The sequence below is a fragment of the Morone saxatilis genome, unplaced genomic scaffold (genome assembly GCF_004916995.1).
Source record: "Morone saxatilis isolate NCDOM2014 unplaced genomic scaffold, NCSU_SB_2.0 Contig16, whole genome shotgun sequence".
Lineage (NCBI taxonomy): Eukaryota > Metazoa > Chordata > Actinopteri > Moronidae > Morone > Morone saxatilis.
Window position 1 is genome coordinate 14830256 of NW_023339718.1, and position 21335 is coordinate 14851590.

The following is a 21335-nucleotide window of genomic DNA, read 5'->3' on the forward strand; positions in this document are numbered from 1 at the left end:
TTGTTGTTTTGTGTTTTTTAAATTAAATGTCATTAAAATGCCCTTTATAATATCTATACAGGGTGACGTCTTTAGTTTGCTCATTTTGTCTGATAAAGAGTCCCAAACTCAAATATATTCAATTTGCATTATAAAGAGAGGGAAAAGTAGCAAATTCTCATAATAAACAAGATGGAACCAGAGTCTGCTTGGCATTTCTGGATGATAAATGACATTAAAGATTAAAACACAATTGATCAGTGAATCACAAGGATCATCAAAGTTCACTCTTGAGAGTTAACAAAACAATCTCACCTCAGTGTCTGTTCATGATCTTCATCAGCTGATAATGAGTCTGTCCAGAAATGTACTTTTTAAAATTCTTTTTCATGAATATTTAACAACTTATTGTCAACTGCTGCTGCTGAATTTCAACTTTCAAGCCAACATGGATGAGAAATGCTTGAAGGATCTACCGGTCCCCGACAACTGAAACAAAATGACTCCCTTACTGTAATGAACACTGTATTTACTGCACGCCATTTTATTTGAGTTTCTGATTGTGCAAATCTATAGTCTATATAATATCCTCAAAAACTAAGAGGAGTAGTGTCCATGGCATGCTCATCATTCTGCTAACAATCCCGCTATGCAGGTGTCCAAAATCTCAACGAACAACTGAGCACCTATTGCTGTAGTAGTGTGAGTAAATGAGTCAGTGAAGGAGTGATTTTGAACACAGCCCGTGTGATACGGCTACTAATTGGGCCTTGAGGTAAGATTATTTTGTCAATGAATCAGCTAAATTTTCAGTCCTGAACGGAAGCTCTTAGTAAGACTTCATAGACATAAGTTATTCAGGAATAGATCACAGACATGTTTCAAACTGTTAAGAGTATCTATCCCTCTTACATGTCCGTGGATTGGGACATAAGGAATACAACGTTTTTACAGATGACAGGAAGTTTACTGAAAGCAAATGTGATTTCTCTCAAAGAAAAAAATCCACAACTGCCATTCTGACTGAACAAAAACCAAAAACAGAGACTGTACCATGAAGCAGGTCAGCCAGTCTCTAATTCTTATTTAGCTCTGAAAATGGGATAATGATGATAATGAGTATGATTATCGAAATGGACGTCTTGGAGCACAATAATCTAAACTGTCCATCACAAAGAGAAAAAAAGAATCTGTGCATTTTTTTTGTGTGTGCCTGTGTGTTACAGCTTACAGTACTACTTTGTAAATGAACTGGCATTAGCATGCACTGAAAGGAGTAGAGCCGGGGTTGAAGGGAGCAGGTGAAAATCTCACTTTGAATCATTTCCCCTCCCGGTCCCTGCCATTGTTCCTGTCCTCACACATGGCAGAGGCAGAAAGAAAGGATCCTATTATTCCGGCCCAAGCCTGTTCTCCTCGTTTATCGTTTAAAGAGGGGGAAGAGAGGGGGAATATTCTGATGGAAAGCAGGGCCTCTGTGGCAGCCTAGCAGTTGTGTGCCAGCTGAAAAGACTCTGCGGGCTGAAGCTGCGGCGGTGCCCACCACCTGCCGAGTTCTTTCTCCTTCATCTCTCCCTTCTCTCTCTGCTCTCTTTCTCTGCCTTTCACCGTCAAGCGCTCGGTGACTCAGCAGTCCAGGTTCAATTCAGGCTGAGGCCTCATGAAATAAAGAAAAAAAAGAAGGGTACAAAAAGAGAGAAAAAAGATTAATTTCTTGAGTGAGAGAGGAAAAAAGGGTGAAAGAAGCAGGCAGATACATAGGTACTGTATTTTGTTTTGCATTGAAAGAGAGGCCTAAGCTGCACCTGGCTCTGGATTTTGAAGCGATTCCATGGGTGTTGAAGAAGGACATGGTTAATCTAACTCTCTTCCAGAAATCCTCACCAGGAGTGCAAGAATCACTACATCCCAATTCTCAGTTGTATATCCCATACAGTTCACTCAATCTGTGCCTATTTTGGCCTTGTCTTCTTGCCATACCTGCAACACAGGCCTTGGACACCCCCCACCATGCTCCATAAACAGACCAACTGAATTTAAGATCAGGTATTGATGCTCAGAGTGTACTCAGTCCCCATCAATACTGATGGATTATTGATGGAGTGAGCGAATCCTTGTACTGCACCATCATAAGACCAGCACTGTCAGGGTGTTTGTATGGGAGATGAAATAATGAGACAGGGCTAAAGCAAGGTGTTGTCATACATACGTCTGCACACTCACATAGCAAAAATCAATGAAATCCTACACAAATGGAGATATATACACTGCCTGCAGCATTGCATGTTTGTGCCAAGACACGTGTCTCCCCAGTGGGATAGGATCCACTGCACTCTTCCCTGAGGAAGAAGGAGAAGGAAGGAGGCATGGTTAACTACATGGATAGAGGGAACGGCCCCAATGGCAGAGGAAGGGAGATGAAGAGATGCAGCTATGAAGAAGAGACAAACTTTGTATCAGAGGAGAAAGCAGCAGTGAACCAACATTTTCCCGTATCTCTCCCCTGCTCTACCAGGAGCAGCATCTTATAATTCCTGTACAGACAACCTGGGGCTCCGAGGCATTAATTCAACACATTGTTAATAATTGATGCACATCAAAACATTGAAGATATATGCACACATGATCAGAATGCATAAATTCTACTTGTTGGTGATCCACTCTCTCTCTAGAGGGGTTTATCAATCTGGTTAGTAGACAGCTGGTAACTTTGGACCAATAGAAGACTCTTTGCATTCAGTTTCTGTATGCATAGTCCTCACTGCCTATAATCTTTTTTTACTACTGCATTACATCATACCAAACCTGATCACAGAACAGGTGGAACTTTATACATAACAAATGTAGAAATACGTTTCTACGTCTCTTAAACCTCTAGTGTCTATCTTTATAAAATCATATTGTTTTTCCAAGTATGGCTCAAACCCACTAAACATGAATATTTCACTCAGTGCAATCATCCTATAGTGTCAGTGAAGTGGAATAATTTGATAATATCAGAAAGAGTAGAGAAACATGTATTCTGATAAAGACATTTAAGGGGAAATTTCAGGGCAAAAATCAGAACCTTAAAGGAATAGTTTAGCATTTAAGATATATCCTTATTGACTTTCTTGCAGAGTTAGATGAGAAGATTGATACCACTCTCACATCTGTGTGGTAAATATGAAGTGAGAGCCAGCAGTCGGCTATCTTAACTTAGCACAAAGACTGGAAATACAGGGAAACAGCTAGCCTGGCTCCGTCAAAAGGTAACAAAATCATCCTTCCAGTACCTCTAAAGCTCACGAATTAACATGTTATATGTCTTTTGTTTAATCCTCACAAAAACTGAAGTTTTGGTTTTACAGGGTTATTTGCATGGCCATTCTAAGCTAACCAGCCGCTGGCTGTAGCATTATATTTACATACAGACATGAGAATAGTATTCTCAGCAACAAAGCAAATAACCACATTTCAGAAAATGTCAAACTATTCCATACGGAGGTTGAAACAGAACCAGTGACAAGACTAGAGCCCTGCTGTTTAATATCAGCATAGAGACAAGGAGATCATCTGGTGTTGGAGATAAAGGTGGGTGTGGGTCATGTCTGTGTGTGTGTCACACACACACACACACACACACACAGACATGTGTGTGTGTACCACTTATAACAGACGCTGTCCTTCTCCCTCACCCACCATGGGCAGGTCAGGCATCTCTCATTCACATTCCTCAGATTATAGAGGGCCATCCCTGACGAGCAGAGGCAAGCCTGGACCCACCTGGGCAGACCCTGGTAAATTCCACTCATGCTCGCAGACCCACTAGGATAAGAAAAGCTGGGGAGAAGTGGGGACACTTTGAGGAATTTCTCTCTTCGCTCTTCACCAGTTAAAAGCGACACAGCATTTAAATCTGATGAGCTTCATGCTTGCTCTCGAGAAGCCAAAACAGCACTCGACACGAATTACCCCTTGCAGGCAAACGGGCACTCCAGGTCTTTGCTGTGGGTAATGTCCACGCTGTACTGACCCACCCACCTACCTACCCATCCACCCACCCCCGTATGCTTTCACTATTGTGTTTACTTGGCGCTCATGGTAGGGGAGAGAGGGGCTCGGGTGGGGGAGGGCAGGGTAGGGCTATCGTCACCAGGGCCATTGTTTCTCAGCGACCCCCATTCAGGGTCATTTAGCATGTGACACCTCTAGGGGCACAGTGCATTACTAATGGCACAGAAGAGCAATAAATGTGCCAGCTCCCTACACTCTGACCTGAGCCAGGATGATGAGAAATAAGGCAGGAAAGATAAGGGGGAAGGAAAGGGGACGGCAGAGTGAAATGGTGGCAATGAAAAACTCCAACAGAGAGCAGACGAGAAGGTAGAAAGAGCTCATCTACATACCTGAGGAGGGCGTGATCTATGCAAGTGTGTGTTTACTTTAAGTGATGGGCAGGCCAGCAGCACACAGCCATGGGCATTCTTGCCTGGGCATCAAAAGGAATATGTGAAAGAGACACTGGGGGGGGGAGGGGCTGTAGACAGGCTGGAAAAGGCCCAATGTTTCCCACAGCTGGGTCTGTCTACAGGAGGCGGAGACGATAGAAGAAATCCCAACAATACAGTTGGGTGAAATCCATCATGTTTAGCTTTGTTTCAAACATTTTATTTAAGAATAGTTTTGACATTTTGGGGAATACACTTTTCTTTTTGCATAAACTGAGAAGACTGATTCCCCTTTCACATCAGTCTGTCAAATATAAAGCTATTGCTTGGTGACTGCTGGTGTGAACAGAGGGTAACCCTTGAGTACTCTGGTATTGTTTAGTCAAATGTTATTTTGTCCCCTGTCCCTCACCTCACAAGTCTATATTTTGCAACTGAATGCATTTTAGTCAGAGACCCTTACATCAAAGAATTGACCGTTTATTGCAGATGGCCATACAGTTGGATTTGGTGGAAAGGGCTCCGCTTATCGAGGGAGCTTTTGATAAATCCAAGCAGTGACAAGAGGTCTGCTGAGAGAACTAATCCCTTAACACTCATATATATATATATAAATAAATAAATAATCAGATGCAGAAATGTACACGAACATAAGCTTAATATTGATGCTTAAATGGCATGAAGAGGAAGTTGGGGCAGTGCAGCCAGTTACAAAGCCATCAGCATTGATGTTTGAGAATCAGCAAATTAAGAGACAGTTTATAAAAGGCTGCCTAAAACACGTATATGAATATGATTGGATACTGATCACCTGGTGGCAAACATATAATGCATCAATAATCCAATCATATGTGACAGCTGATGCAGATCAGCTGATGCAAGCAGGACTTCAGTGCTGACAGAATTAAGGCTATGTTCTGTTAATGCACCTTTTTATTGGTTTGTCCTGCAGCATATTGAATAATGTGCAACTCAACGGTTTTCTCGAGAGCAGTTAAAGTCAGAGCGGTATCCCCATGTTTGGCATATTTCATGACTGTCAAGACTTTTTTCCTTTGCCACATTAGAGACTTTTGTAATGTTTGTAACTGGTCCAAAAAGCAATTGGGGCAGTTAATACTAATCCCAACTACAGTTAGCTGTATGTGTCAGTGATAAAGCTCTGACTGACCTTTCAAGGAATCATAAGATAACTTTAAGAGGCACAAAGAGGCCAGAAAATCACTAAATTACCAGTGCATCAGTGGCAAATTAAGTGAAGTTGTACAATGTGACAAAAGCGAACGTCTCAAGAACTGTGACAGTTGTCAAATACAGGAAAACTGCATTTGAAAGTAGTGACAAGTAGTGACAAGTTACTAAAATACTCTTGGCAGGCAACTTGCAGCAACACTACAAGCTATGAATTCAAAACTAACCAAAAAGATAATTAATGCAGGGGTCCAGTACAGTCAAGTGTTATTCTTTTCACACACCCTGTTCCTCACTTGATATCTTCCCATGTATGTTGGCCTTGTATCTATTATCTATGAAGAAAAGTGCCAACAGGTTTTCATTTCACAGGTGTAAAATATACACGCACACAGCCACCACATAACACCTGTCACTTTGGCATGTCCATAGAATGAACACAAATTAACCCTGAGGCAAACTGCACAGGGTAGCAATACCTGAAATAAGATGAGAAACATGTGACCTGCAAGTTGGGAGACAAGACCAGATATTATCTATCTGTATGAACAGGATAATTTACACCAACATGAAACACAAAACTAAGAAAAGTCAAACACAGTCATGGTTTTCAATCAAGCTTTTAATGAAAAGATCATAAAATAACAGTTTATTTTTCCTCACTGCTGTACATTAAGACTGCAAGGTTGTGAGTGCTGAGGTCAGCTGTATTACACTTTTATGACACTTTGAGTTTGCGAGCCCCATCGCTATGCACGGTGGTGGCTCTGACCTGAATACGAGCTCTCTGAGGAGTGGAGATAAAGAGAGAGCCCAGCCTGGGTGCTGCCAAAAGCCACAAAGAGGGTCACAGAATCTCACCTTAAATACTGGTGTGTGTATGTTAGGTTGTGTTTGAAGTCTAGACGGGGGCATGTGCGTTTGCATGAGGAGGTGCATATGCATACATGCCAGGAAAAGTGCACCTGGGTGTGTACACCTTTGCATGTGAAGTGTGTTTGCCAAGGGGGAGGGTTCTCGGTCTTTAATAATTTATCAGCCAAGACCCTACATGTCCATTCCAGAGCCTCTCAGCCCACGGATCCCGATACATTATTGAGAGGCTCTTCCTGAAGAAAACAGAACAGAGAAGAAGCTTGATACACCCACTTCATGGGCAGCTAATCAACTAATCAACTCTTCAAGTACTATTTTTTTTTAGCAGCTTGTCTTTCCATTAATGTAGTGCACATCATGGTGACACTGTGCCATTGTAAATTCATAAACAGATGTGAATTAAGTTACGTGTGAAAATATACTGCTACCAACTCCATTTAAAGAAAGCATATTTTGGTTACAGATGGACGGCAAAAAAAAAAAAAAAAAGAAGAAATGCTGTGATGTAATGGCAAGATAGCACATTTCTGTAAACACTGAAAGTTTTGAGGTAATTTGGTGTTTTCTGTTTTTTAATCACTACTGCACAATGTCACTGGAGGTACAGGAAATACTGGTGTGAAATGTAATATGCAGCAGAGCGGAGGATACAGTCGTCTGCCCAGTAACATTACAGAGGGTCAAAGGGCTAAAGCAGGGGGTCAGGTGTATCTGAGATAAAGCAAGGGACGATAAAGCTTAGACATGCTTTAATGGCACTGGAGGCCATTTTAAAACTGGCTTTGGTTTAGTCTGCCAAGGTAAGAAGGAGCATCTCCATAATAACTGGACAGACCAGCCCCTCAACTATACAAAACGCCTGGAGAGGATGGTGATAGTAACAACCGTACAAGGTGTAACAACAATAAGACCAAGAAATGAGATGGAAACTCAAATGCCTAGAGCCAAGTACAGTCTCTTGGTTGCATTTCCTGCTTTGTATATTCATTTTTAAAGCTTTTGTAACACTGCATAATGATATATTTCAACAAACACACAGGAACAAAGATGAGGTAAGAAGAGAAAGACAAAGAGTAAACCATCAGTTAAATAGGAAGTGATATGAGAGCGCCCGGGTCTTCCCAGAGGCTTTGAAAAAACATACAAAGTGCACTTAGTAAAGCTATCTCACCCCCGTTTCTAAAATCCTCCAATGTAGAACTAACAGACACTAAAAACATTAACGTACTGAAAAAGAAATGGAAGAAGTGGCAAGTGGTTTAAGACAAGAAATGTAACAATAGTCATGAGAACACTACCGTTCAGCGGAGAGAGCATGTCGATTATGTGCGTGTATTCTACTGTGTGAATGTTTTTTTTTTTTTTTTCCTAATGGCAGCAGCATGGCAACACCCAGGGAGAGCAAGCTTGAAAAGATACAGTAGCCTCCTTTCTGCACAGGCAGGTCACAGTGTCCTGCCTGTGTCCACAGACACACACAAGGGGTTAAGGTTCAACTCCCCTGGTGTGCAGTCATTCAGTGAGAACTCAAGAACACATGGGCAAAAAAAAAAATACCCATAGTGGATCACATGAAATAAAAACCCTACAGACTGTCAGGTGTAACTGAGAAAGAAGATATTAAATGCCATAGACCATTTTCTTTGAGTTGGAAAAAATAAAATCAGTTCTCCCACAAAAAAAGTCAACTTCACAGATTGTGGTTAATGGCTATGCTTTGTGTCTCATTTTTGATTCTCAGCTTGAAATCCTCAAAACGAAAAAAAAAAAGTGGGTCCTGCCTCCACCTCAGTCTCACACACTGAGCATATTCTTTGCAGTGGTGAGGGCAGGACCAGAAATAAATACATTCATCACTGACAATAGACATTTGATAAAAAAAGAACACTGTCAATAAGTGTTTGCACCAACTTTGTATGAGGCCCGGCCAGCCAGAGGTTTGTGCTGCTTTTACCCACAGAACACAGGCAGCTAAAAAGAAAAATTGTTTCAAAACATAGAATCAGAAATACGACAATAACATTCACAGTTAAGACTACCAGATAAGCCTGTTTACATGCAGTGAGCAAATTAAAGCTACATTCTCCAGATAGGTTTTAACAACCGCCAGCATACGAGATGTACCATGTTTAATAAAAAACAACCCAAACCATTCAAGCATCACCCACCCACTTCTATACATTAAGAGACCCAATCAGCAGAGGTAGTCCTCAGGTGCATTTGGGTAAACACAGAGACACAACATTGAGCTAAAGACCCTGACTAACAATGCCTTTTGATTAATACGTCAAGGACGCACTGCCCACCCCCATTGCTGCAGTCCCATCAGAAGACAGGCCAGAGGCCAGGGGGACTGGGGCGCAGGGTCACCCCAAAGCCAGCTGGCAGGGGGGGTGCCCCTAAACCACACGCCCCTCCCCTTAATTGAATATGCAGCAGTTCACCCCATGTTTGACGCTATGCTTTTGTTTTGGCAGCAACCTCTGTGGAAAAGCATCTTTTAAAAAAAAATACACACAAAAACACCTCTCTGACTGGCCGAGCATCGACTGAGGTCTGTAAAACTGTAAAAGTTCATGTAAACAATGAGATAAATACATATGTTTCTTTTTTAGAGCCACACATGGTTCCATAATCATTCAAATGTGCTTTGGTTTAAAAAATAGTTTGTGGATTTGGGTATGAGCTTTTTTTTCTTCTTAGTTCTTTGTACAACTTTGCAACTATTTCTGAACATACTGTGTTACTAACTAAAATGTAGACTTGTTTCGAGCTGCCCCGCCTTTGTCAAGGCTCTTTGTGTTAGTTGAAAAAGTACCCCCCTGTTTGTCTTAAATATGAAACTAGTGTTTTGCTTTTCCCATGATTAAAATACAGAGAAATCGATACAATACTATGTCTTACAAATGTAGCTGAGAGTCTGCATTCACAGATGCAGAACAATCCCTGAAGTATTTGAATAGTAGTAGTAGTAGTAGTAGTAATAGTAGTAGTAGTAGTAGTAGTAGTAGTAGTAGTATGGTCACAGTTTGGAGTTCGTAGTTCGTTATGTCAAACAAGCAAGCATTCAAATGCAACTGCAAAGTCTTTTGCAGAGATGGCTAGAGATCTTGTTGTACAAAAACACCTTTTGCGTGACAGACATTATGCTGTACTGCAATAAGTGCTGACAAGTACAATAACGTTTGAAGGCAATGCATTGTGGACTCCCTCTTAAGCTAGAAGAGGTCACAAGCAACAATGGATCAGGCGATAAATAACATGTTTGTGATTGGGGGGGGTGGGGAGTGTGAAAATTTCATAGATGTACCATGCAATCACTAAACAGCAACTGCTTAAACAGCGAGACACCAACATCCAACATAACCAAGTAACAACTCAGGGAGTCCAGGACGCAGGTACCTTAAAACGGTAGTGATGTTTGTGTAACTGTAGCTGCATCCCTATTATAACAAACATTTCACAGACCATAACATGAGGACGAAAGAGGAATATGAAAAAAAAAAAAAAAACAAATCAAGAAGACAGTTAAACCAACATAATAGAGGAATGCCTATACCAAAAACTTGTAGTGAAGGTTCATGCTCCACAGTGTAACCGTTAAGAGTAGATACACTGGACAGGTTTCAGTGAAAGCCACAGACAACAGAGGGGGCATTCCCAACGTATGGGTGCTTATGATGAGGTAAAGCTTTAGAGGTTTAAAATAACTTAAAAATCATGGAATACATGATTATAATGGAATACAATCAGAAACAAAAGGATGCTGCAGAAGACCAATGAGTTGTCCAGCTGTCCAGTGCATCTCTGCTTCTCCCTTCTTATTACAAGTTTTCAAAAGTCTGGCTCAAAAAACTAACAAGCAACTTGAACTTCACATTAAAATTCTGATTATAATTCCTATCTTTTTTTTCTTTTTCTTTTTTTGGTCTGAACAGAACACATACAATATCATCAAGTCCTGTTTTTAAAGTCAGGGAATATAAAGTGATAAGGACTCTGGACACAAACAAAAGGAAACAAAAAAACATGTTCAGGGAACATGTTTTCAAACTTCACCATTTTTCGTTAGGTGGTAAAGTTTACATTATACCGGCCCACCAATCAGCACAAGCTTTCCTTGCAAACCACAAGAACCTTCCTCAGTGTCAGAGTCATTGGCCAAAACTCCATCGAAAGAGTGGATTTCTTTGTCTGGACTTAATATAATTCATAATTTGTTTTATACAGCAAAAGAAAACTCAAAAGTGAAATAATTTAGTATGCTATATATCTTAAGTACATCTTTTTAAAAACTTTGGTTATGAACTTGTCTAGCAATGTTTGTTAGTTAGCTCTGTTCTCCTTAACATTCATAAGATCTTTGGAACACTATACATCTATACTAACTAACCACTACTTGCTCCAGGCTGGAAGCTACAGTACACCTTGAGGTGGGGGCCACACTGAGCAGGGCACCCAAAAAGCTATATTTGACGAGTAAAAACAACAGCTAAAAACAACATTAATGTGTAAAATCTATGAGCATTAAAAACCTGTGTTGAGAGATGGGCAGGTTAAAGCATTAGGTGAAAAGTTACCATAATCTACACACTTTTTACAATTAATTACATAGGAACTTTCAACTAATCAACATAGAGTTCGTAAGAGTAATCAGAGGTAGCGAGGTCACAAGCCTATATAAATAGACTTTCTTTTTTCTGAGGGGAGGAAAGCTATACAGACAAAAAAATAAACGTACCCACTGAACATAACGTTCAATCTAAAACACCCTCTTCTTACCCCCATTAAACTAACCCCACCCCACCCCAACCCAAATCCCTCCCCTCCACAAGAAAAATCCCAAGACCTTCCAGTTTAAACATTCACTGAAACATTACAAGTTCTTTAAGTAAAACAAGTACCTCCAGGGGTTCATCTTTCTAACCGGGATTCAATCCTAGTAGCACTAGCAGGCAAAACTGAAAACAACCGATAATCCTCTCTCTGTTACTGTGAACAGCTGTAGAGAGGACTTTGAGTATTTGTTGTTTGTAAAAACTAAAACTTAATCTAATGTCATCCCACCATGAACCTTCTTTCGGGACTTTCAGTTAAAGCATTGAGATGGTCCCAAACCCCATTACCCCTCCTCTTACATACAGATCCCCATCAACAACATAACAAAGGATATAAAGCCGTCAGGGTAGAAATAATCTTTTTGCTGAATTATTGCCAGTATTGGTTGCACGGGTTTTTGGTCAAAATAGCACTGGAGTAGAGAGGGGACTCTTGAGTCAATCAGCTTGAGGGACAATCTGAAAAACTCAGACTCAATGCGCAAAGTTAGAAGGTAGAAAGGCTGCTGAGGGGTATGAGGTGAGGGGGCTTGACATTATATCAGTACCCACATTCACATTTGACAGACTTACAATACAGACCAGAAGTCATGCCACTCCACCATGGCTTTGTGACTTTGGAGAGAGACAGGAGTAATTGTCCCTCTAGAACTCCTGAGAGGTGAGCAGACGTCACTTGATATAAATGATGACACGATCCTCGAATCAACAAGATCCCACCGTCACCAAGAGCCCACTTCGGCTAACAGCTACATCATTCACTTAGCCAGGGCGTCATAAACTGGAATTATTATGTTTAACTGTGTGTGTCTGCATGTGAATGCGTACATGTGCGTTTCTTTGCTGTTGAGATGGGAAAAAGACAGAAATGTTTTTTTTTCTATTCCCAGAGTTCTTTGGCTTGATGCATTTCTATGAGGGTGAGGTGTGCATTCTCAGGTGACTGATGAGGTTGCGCTGCTGGGTAAACTTCCCCCCGCATAGCTGGCATTCATACGGCTTCTCCCCAGAGTGGACACGCATGTGCTCTGTCAGACGGTACTGGCGTGTGAAACGCATGCCACACTCTTCACATGCAAACGGCTTGAGGCCAAGGTGGCTGCGCATGTGGCGTGTCATGGTGCCCCTCTGGGTGAACATTTTACCACAGATGTTGCAGGGGAAAGGCCTGGTCAGCCAGTGGCTCTTTTCATGTTGTCTCAGCGTTGCCGGGTCTTTGTAGCTCTTACTGCAGACTGTACACTTGAACGGACGCGTTTCAGAGCCAAAGGTGGAGGGGCCCACAGGGGTAGAAAGGTCCTCTGCTTCCTCCTCATCTTCCTCTTTCACGAAGGTCCCTCCCTCCTCTTTGATGTAAAGCTCATCCTCAGTGTGTGTCTCCACGTGAGCATTGAGCTGCTCAGAACTGGGGAAGCCCTTACCACAGGGAATGCACACATAGAGGTTGTCTCCGAATGCTGGTTCAAAACCTTCCTGCCGGTACACGTAGTTGGCGCCGTGTCCCCCTCCTGTTCCTCCTCCACCTCCTGCACTCTCTCCGTCACTCTGCCCACTCTCATCACTGTGATCCTGGCCATTCTCTCCCCCTTCTTCCTCATCTTTACACTGTAAGGACTGGTCAGAGGTGAAGCTGCTACCACTGCCCCCTCCAACCCCAGAGGAGCGGCCATCTTTAGGACCCACAATCACACCGTTAACCAGTGGCCTGTCATGATCTTCAGACTTCAACCCCGATGCCTCTCTCTTAGGCCATTCGTTCTTGCGAGCACCCTGCCGGGATTTCTTCTGGGGCGGGGGGCCTTCAGGCTGGTTTTGGGTTTCCTCTGAGGTTTTAGAGGAGTTGTTTAGCTCTAGGGTCTCTGAGCCACAGGTGTCTCCACCTGGTAGGGTGGTAGAGGAGTCATCCAATGAGGCACTGTTGGTTGTGGATACTGAGGCAGATTGAGGGGACTCTTGGGAGTTGCTGTGTGGGCTGAGGGCATCAGTGGCTGTGCCTGCAGAGGGAGGGCTCTTCTTGGACAGGTCTAGTCCAAGGTCTGGTTCCCCAGCACTTCCTCCACTGCTGAGGTTACCATTACTGCTGCCATTCCCCCCATTCCCATTCCTCCCAGAGCTGCCAACAAACATTTCGTCGTCTGAGAGCTTGTCCCGAAGGCCTTCATCTGGTTGTGGCTGGTCGGCATCAGAAGGGGTCGGAGGATAGTGGTTTTTAGGGCCAGCAGGGGTAGAAGAGGAAAGGCGCTGGTTGTTGAGGCGTAAGCGGCTAAGGGGACCTGGAGTGGAGGGTTTACCTGGCAGGGGTTTCCCACCACTGCGCTTGAGCTTCTTTCTGCACAGAGCAGCGAGGTCATGGAGCTGGAGGTAGCTGGCTGCGGTTAAGAGGGCACTGAAGTTCTGCTCACTGCTCTGGTCCGACGAGGACAGGAGCTTCCCAGTGTAGATGAAGTCCAGAACTTGTCTGAATACAGAGGGGTTAACCATCTCTGTGTCGAGGTTAATGAGGTTATCGTGGAGGACCAAAGATTTGAAGTAGATGCTGCTTGCTGCCAAGATGTTCTTGTGGGCACGGAAGAGCGCATTCTCCACCACGATGATAACATCACACAGGAAGCCCTTGGCTCTCTGCTGGTTGAGTTGCAGCAGCAGTTGTTTGGCATGATTTGGCAGTTCCATTTCCACCTTCCTTCGTTCCTTCTCTCTCTCTCTTCCTACACGAGCAACACCTGAAGCTGGAAGAAAACAATTTAAAAAAGAGGGTTAGCTTTGCATCATAGGCATGAAGAAGTATTACATGATACATGACAGATTGCTCAATACAGTGTGTAAGCTAGGACAAAAAAATGAAAGAAGTGGAATGAATAAGGAAAAGTAAAAATAAAAATGGTGACCACGCACTTTTGTTGTATTTGCTTGGTCAACGCAGCATGCATAGGCTTGGTGGCAAAATAGAGTTCACATTGTTCAAAAGCAGTGTGTTTGATTGAATTCCTAGTTTACGGCATCTCTCAGTCGGATCATGGTTTAAAACAGGTTGAAAATAAGCAACAATTACAATGCATGTCTGACACGTCTAACAATTAAACTGCATGAGTTATGACTCCCACTGTGAGTACATCAATCTAAGCTTTTAGCTCTCGAGGGGAAATTAGCAAACTGTTAGCACAGTGTGCCACATAATCACACGGCAGCTTAGAAACTGGAACCCTTCCTTCCCGCTCATCGTCCTTTTTAAACAAATTGCAACACTACATGGATCAAGTTCTGATACACATTGCCACTGTTCTAGCACAAAAGCCAAATGGACGGAGTAGAAGAAAGGGTAAAGTAACAACTTTTCTAAGGTGCCTCCCATCAGCTTCTCTTCCCTATCTTCGCAGAGTAACTCTAGTTTCGGTGGGGTGCCCTCTTTGGAAACGCGGCTCTCTCTAGTCGCCATTAGGTCATGGTAATGTCAGCCCTGCCCTATTGTCTCGGGGTGGGGGTCGGTGGCACAGCAGGACCGGGGGGAGGGATTAGGTGACACCTGAGCAGGTAAAACTACACAGGAGCTAGGGCAGGGGGGTGGTGGCTCAAAGACAAGGACAGCAACACCTGATCCTCCGAGAGGCCCTCATTTATGGAATTAGGACAGATGAATATCATTCAGTGTTAAACTACATAGTGATGACCTATAACATACCACAGTGCTCTACTTCTAGTCAGACACGGAAAACACCAATTTTGTTAAAGAAATTTCATGGAATAGATGCAAAGAGCCTAAACACAGCCTACACACAGCCTACGCACAGCCTACACACAGCACAATGGTAACAGTAGTAGTGTGATTTAGATGAAGCAGCAGGATCTGTTCTTGCCTCATGTTTAACATGTTCTTAAAGCCCTGGGCATGCCGGGAAAATGGACACACATCTTTAATGCCCCTGATCAGAGCAGGGTATACCGCATTATAGGAGATTACACAGTAATGCAGAGAAATGCTTAACTCAAGCCATAAATACATGTGAATATGTGCCATTTCAACCTCATGCCAACCTACAGATTTACTGAAAAACATGTTTCATAACACACAGCAGGAAAGAAGGGAGTGGTTCCTAAACTCAGCAAAAGTACCAGAAGACACAAGATTGAACTCTGTCAAAACCCTTTCAGGAAGGGTGTAGTGGGGAGGGGAAGAGTTCACTTGATAGCTGAAATTCACAAAAAAACAAGTAGTTCAGATTTACCAAGAATGTTTCTGTTCTGATCTGTTCCTTTAACCAATCAATTGAATGTAAATAAAATCAGGTTTCAGCAAGCTTACGTTGGATCTGTATGCCTTATCAAGGAATTTGAAATTTCCAGCATAATGAAATACTCTATCACAACATTCTTTAGCAAAACACTGAATATACTGGCAAAGGGCCTACAGTTAAGCTCTTCAATCAATACACAGACTTTGATAAGAGAATTGACTGACATAGAAACCCACAAAAACCGCTGCTGAGAAGGTGACAACATATAAGGGGAATTTGTTTGGGATGAATGTTTAGAACAACACAGTTGTGTCTGTTGCAGGCAACACTGAACATTGTGCAGGAACAAGGTGAAAATTGTTAACTGTAGATGGTTGGCTGATGTATCAAAGCCACTGCTGTTGGAACAGTCTGGGTAGCTGATACAATCAGCTGAAGTGATCATTACTCTCAGGTCCAGGCCTGGGCTTGCCTCGTCTGCTTTGACACTTCTTCTCATGGTCTTTTTCCCCTCCCCCGTCTTTCCTCTGCTTCTCTCCTCCTTTCCCTCTATCCTCCCACCCTCACCAGCCTCTCACCGGGCATGCAGACACATCCCAGGAACAGCTCGTTGTCCCCAACGTGAATTATAATGAGCTATTCTGGAATACATAACCCAGATCTGCAGTTAATCGCAGAATGTGCTACAGAGGCGTACGGCACTCAACCCTGCAGGCAGTAATGGAGAAGAGGGCTGCTAGAGAAAGAAGGGCCTCTGCTATGATGCCAGCCAGGAAGCCATATATCAGTCAAGTCTCTCTCTTAACATACACACACACCTCTGCAGGCTTTATGGGGGGATTCAAGAGGCTTTTCCAGCAGACCGACATAAAAAGGGGGCTGGGTTTAGAGTAGAGAGCCAGCTCAGAAAAAAAAGAGCCCTCCCCCACCCCTCCTCTTCTCATCCCTCGTTCTCTCTCTCTCTCTCCCCCCCCATCACCCACACCGCTACCCTCTCCCCCTGGCCCCTCCAGTGCTGTGCTGTGCCGGCTGGATTCCAGGGAGCTGCTAATGGATTACGGCTGATCTATATGCAGCTAGGGTGGGACACGTGTAGGCCCAGCTCCCCTTCCAATGATTCTGCCCAGGAAAGCAGGCTTAATACCACAGGGAACAAACAGGCCAGGCCCATCATGGCAGCTCCATCTGAGAGTGTATGGTGCTCTTTGCAGTTTGTAGAAACATTTTCAGTACCATATCTACACCATGTTCTGTTACAGCATCACAGCCTCACAGCCTCAGTTACAGTGTATAGTCAGGGATGGATGAACGATTAGAAAGACGACCCTACTAGAACAGCTAGAATGATGTTTCCAGTATGCAAGATGACTAGTTCATATGTATAATGTTACGTAGTTGGCGAGCAGCATTTTCTGCAGGGTTGGATCCCTGTATTTTTAAACCCTCTGCAAAGGCTGGCATGGAGGTCGAGAGATGGCAAGATAGCTGAGCAGGAGGGTCGTGAGAAACAATACTTGCTCTGACCAAATATGGCACCACATACCAACCAAAGACAGCTATGAGCTCGGAGTGCAGACTGGGAAAGAAGTTGCCCTTCAAGCACAAGCACAGGATCAGCTTACCTTGCCTGCAGTGTTAACCTTTACAAAAACTGACTGTGGCTTAATGATAGAGTGGCAAACCTCACTTTAAAAACACTGCTTAGCCTCAACCTTGACTTGTTTCAGGAGCCTGTCGATGAGGAGATGAGCGGAGAGGGATGTTTACACAGATTTGACAGACATGATCAGGATAACATATCCATGTGTAAATTTGGGACTGAAAAGTAGGGTGTGTCAAAGTGCCCCCAGCACTGAATTAATGTTAGTCTCCTCTCAATTGAGCTAGTCACACCAAAGATCTGGGTGATCTGGTTTGACTTCATTTGCTGCTGCCTGTCATTGCATCCTCTTTCCAAGGAGTTTATGGATTAAACAGTGAGCTAGTAAACCTTTCAGTCAGTGTTCATGCAGCGAAGGTGAGCAAGAGAGCAGTGGGCTGTGGCACTAATCTCCTGAACAGAGGGTAAAGAGCCAGGAGAGAGGGCAGAGGTGAGGCAAAGTCCTGTGGCGCAATAACAAAACACACCCTACTACTGTGAAAGGTCATCTGCTAAACTACCAATAGAAAACAAGGATTTAAAAAGCATATTCAACCCAGGCTTTGTGGCAGGGTTATCTTTCACAGCCTTTCCTTCAAACAATATACAGTACTGACTTTGTGGAACTGTGTAGATGGTCACATTGTGCAGGGGAAGATGGGCAGAAGAGACAAATACACAGGTAAAGACTGAAGCAGACAGAGAAAGAGAGCTAATTATGTACACGAGCAAAAGGCCTCCCTGTGTGCGCACATTCACAGAGACAGTGCACTTAAACACATTCACACAGCACACACTTAAATACACACACCCAGAGTATGCTGGTGGGCAGAGGGAGTGGGGGAGGGGTTGGGGGGATGGTACAAAGCCAGTTTGAAATACAAACACTGAGCAACCACCTCTGAGCCATTTCAACATGGCTGACACTGCTGCATGGGTATGGTGGATCCATGCAGGACTCATGGGTACTGCAATTATGTGAAAGGACAGCTCACAATACAATGAGGAGATTAAAACAGAGCAGCTGTGCTTTTCGGCTGCCCACTCTATACGTTCCTTTTCACCTGTGCTGCATCAGAAACGCCATGAAGCTCTCTCTACAATTATTTGGTCATGATTTCAGTTTTAAGAAACATTTTAGAAACTTTAGTCCACAGCAATTTGTTTAAATGCACATATAAAAATATAGGTTACTGCTGTTAATCAGGTTGAGGCAGGAAATTGGTGAATGCGTTTATATGCACCACTGTAACCTGGTGACGGTAAAACCTGCAGTTCCAGGTTGGTGGTCTGTCAGTAATTCCCCCCATATGATGTCTTTTAAAACCATCATATTTGAAGTATATTAGTGACACAAATTGTATACAGTTCAATCGTTCAAAGCAGCTCACTTAATTCAGTTTTAATCAGAGTTTCGACTGGTTACATGCACTTTTAAAAGTAGTAATGTTTTCTTCAATCCCACCACACTGCCCCACACCCAGCAATACTTCCTTGTCTGAAGTCTTTGTGATGCACATAAGCAAAACCCCTGTTAAGTTACACGGCAAAGAAATCCGGTAATATCTGTGTTAACCAGGTTTCCTTAATCCCTTACCTCATTTTAATGAAACCTGGCTTCTTGTTTCCATATTGTTTAATAAATCTGTTATGTGTATGTAAATGTACTGAGCATGACTCAATGTCTCCTAAATAAGCAATTTAGAAATGAAAAACTTTAGTGCAATCTATTTTTTTTATAACAAGACATACAGTCTGAACCAAAGTACTATACTACTACAGAAGTATAGTACTGTGGTTCCATGGAGAGCAGATCATACACAACCAGAAACTACAGAAGGTGAAATAATAAGTGAAATCTCGTGCTGTGGTCTTTGCCAATACTTGTGTCCCCATGGCAAATGGTTGAATAACTCTGATGCACAGCATATTGTGCAATTCTGGACAAAGATCCAACTGTGGTTATAATCTCTTAAAAAGATGCAGAGGAGAAATCCTGCTGTCCAAGGCTCAAACATATTAAGACAAGAGGGTAAAGGCTGATCTTCCTTGTCTTGGAGACATGAATTTCTGCAGAATTGTTTGGATACAAATGCTACAGAACAGGTGCATGACCCTTGTGCTGCAAGGCTGAAGGGGGAAGTACATGAATTACACTGTCCCCGCTGCAGTCTGGGTAGAACCCTTCCAATTAAGACTCATTTTCTGTCAGGCAGTTCAGCCATGTTACAGACAAACAAGTCCTGCCCAGGGTGCAGTGGAATGAAAAGAACCCAGTCCATTTCATCACAGGAGGGGGCCAGTAGTTGCTGGTTACCACAGTGTGCCAATTCTGTGCAGCAGGTGAAGAAAATGCGAGGCTCTCTCTCGCAAACACACAAGCACACAAATCCTCCTACATGTGCACAATTAAACCTGTAATCAAACCATGGATCAATTAGTGTGCAAATGCATTCCTTTCTCTAAAAAAAAACCCCACCTGTCTAAATGACACCTTTTAAATTGCAGGATTTTCTTGCAGCCAGGCATCAACTAGATTTTTCTAAAGAGTTTTCCCTTATATGATAAAGCAGCAGTATGTGTCTTTTCCTCCATCACAACTTAACAACAGGCCATGAATGAATTTGCACGATGGTGTGCATGTCATCCACAGGTAACACTAGATGCTGAAGCCACAGCAAAGTCTAGAGGGAGTAACAGGTATACAAGTATACTCTCTCATGCGTGCAAAAAAACCCAAAAAACAAAAGCACACACACCCAAAACTTTGTCAAAACCCCGCCCCTTCACAATTATTGTCATTACAGTGCTGGATGCAGTAGCTTAAACTGGGTACAATCTGCTCCTTTTTACATTAAGACTGTGGCAAACTCCCACTTAAAATCACTTTAGCACTTTATTGAACTTATCTATTGGCATAGGACCAATAATAATTAAATAATGGATACCATATTGTTGATGTCCAATTAGAAAGACAGGCAGGACAGGGCAGCATGTCCTGCATCTACCGGTGACGTCTCTGGTTGCAACTAACTGATCACTGCTTGCATCAGAAATGAGAACGTGCTGTGAAGTGTACAGGAGAAACTCTCAAAAACTGAGAGGCCCTATCTACAGCCAGTGTGTTGTTTGTGGATAAAAAGAGCTAATTCTAAGGTAACAAAAACACAACTATTCCTATATACAGTTGATTATACACCAATGAAAAGATGGCTATGAATATTATATTCAATTTCTGCCAATAGAGCCTCCTAAATGTTCCACATTACATTATCTGCCTCTGTGGTACAGCTATGTTGAATTTGTAGTCTCTTATGGAGATTTCACCTTTTGATTGTTAATAAAATTGCTATAAATAAATAGTTTAAAAATGTCTAAAAGCATATTCACTTGGTTATTGTGAGCATCTTTAACACAATAAAGTGTGCAAAAAATTGCCAACTAACCAACCAGGAAGTACAAACATAATGTGAGCAGGCTGAGCAGTATATGTGACTCATCCTATATGTTCAGGTTTGACAGAATTTCTTTGAGCATCAAATCAAGTTGTGAATCTGTTTATTATAGTCAAGTCCTTTCAAATACCTTAATGAATATATCTTGATTTAGCTAACTTTATTTATTAACAAAGGAATAGACATTCTAATAACTTGAAAGCATGAATGTGTTTTATTTATTAATAATTAAAAAAAAGAAAGTTATATGTAAGACTGACATCTGTGCCATGGGTTTATGTATGAGTGCATCTACGTTCTGGGTCCTACATGCTGTACTGTATTTTGTGTGTCAGTCGCTGTATACAAAGAGCTTGCTGGAGAAATTAAATAAAAGACAGGAGACTTTCACTGAGGCTACCAGCAACACTGGCTAGCAATTGGCACATACTGTACCCGACTGTGTACCCTCACAGAGTAATCAACTAATCAGCCACTTCACTAACAAGTAAACATATGATTGGTATGATAAGGTAACCTCTGTCTTAGGAGAATGAACTCTGTTGATGAGATAAACCCCCAACCAGTAAAAAAAAACAGCAGATCCACATGACCTGGAGCCTAATGCTTTGGCTAAGGACAGAGGGCATGTTGGGTAAGGAGAGATCCTGTATGGTCCAAGGTTTTACAGAGCTGTCCCCCCCTCCCTCCCTCCC

General features: G+C 42.6%; 1 protein-coding gene across 1 annotated transcript in view; it reads right to left on the bottom strand.

Annotated features, from left to right (window-relative positions):
• Positions 1-11303: 11303 nt before the first annotated feature.
• The window catches only part of LOC118325752 (hypermethylated in cancer 2 protein-like), a 13209-nt gene continuing 3177 nt past the window's right edge, over positions 11304-21335 (bottom strand). Inside the window, exon 2 of the mRNA XM_035658545.1 lies at positions 11304-14043. Within this exon, the coding sequence (XP_035514438.1) occupies positions 12227-13987 (1761 nt within the window). The 5' untranslated portion in view covers positions 13988-14043 and the 3' untranslated portion in view covers positions 11304-12226. The remainder of the gene's footprint in view (positions 14044-21335) is intronic.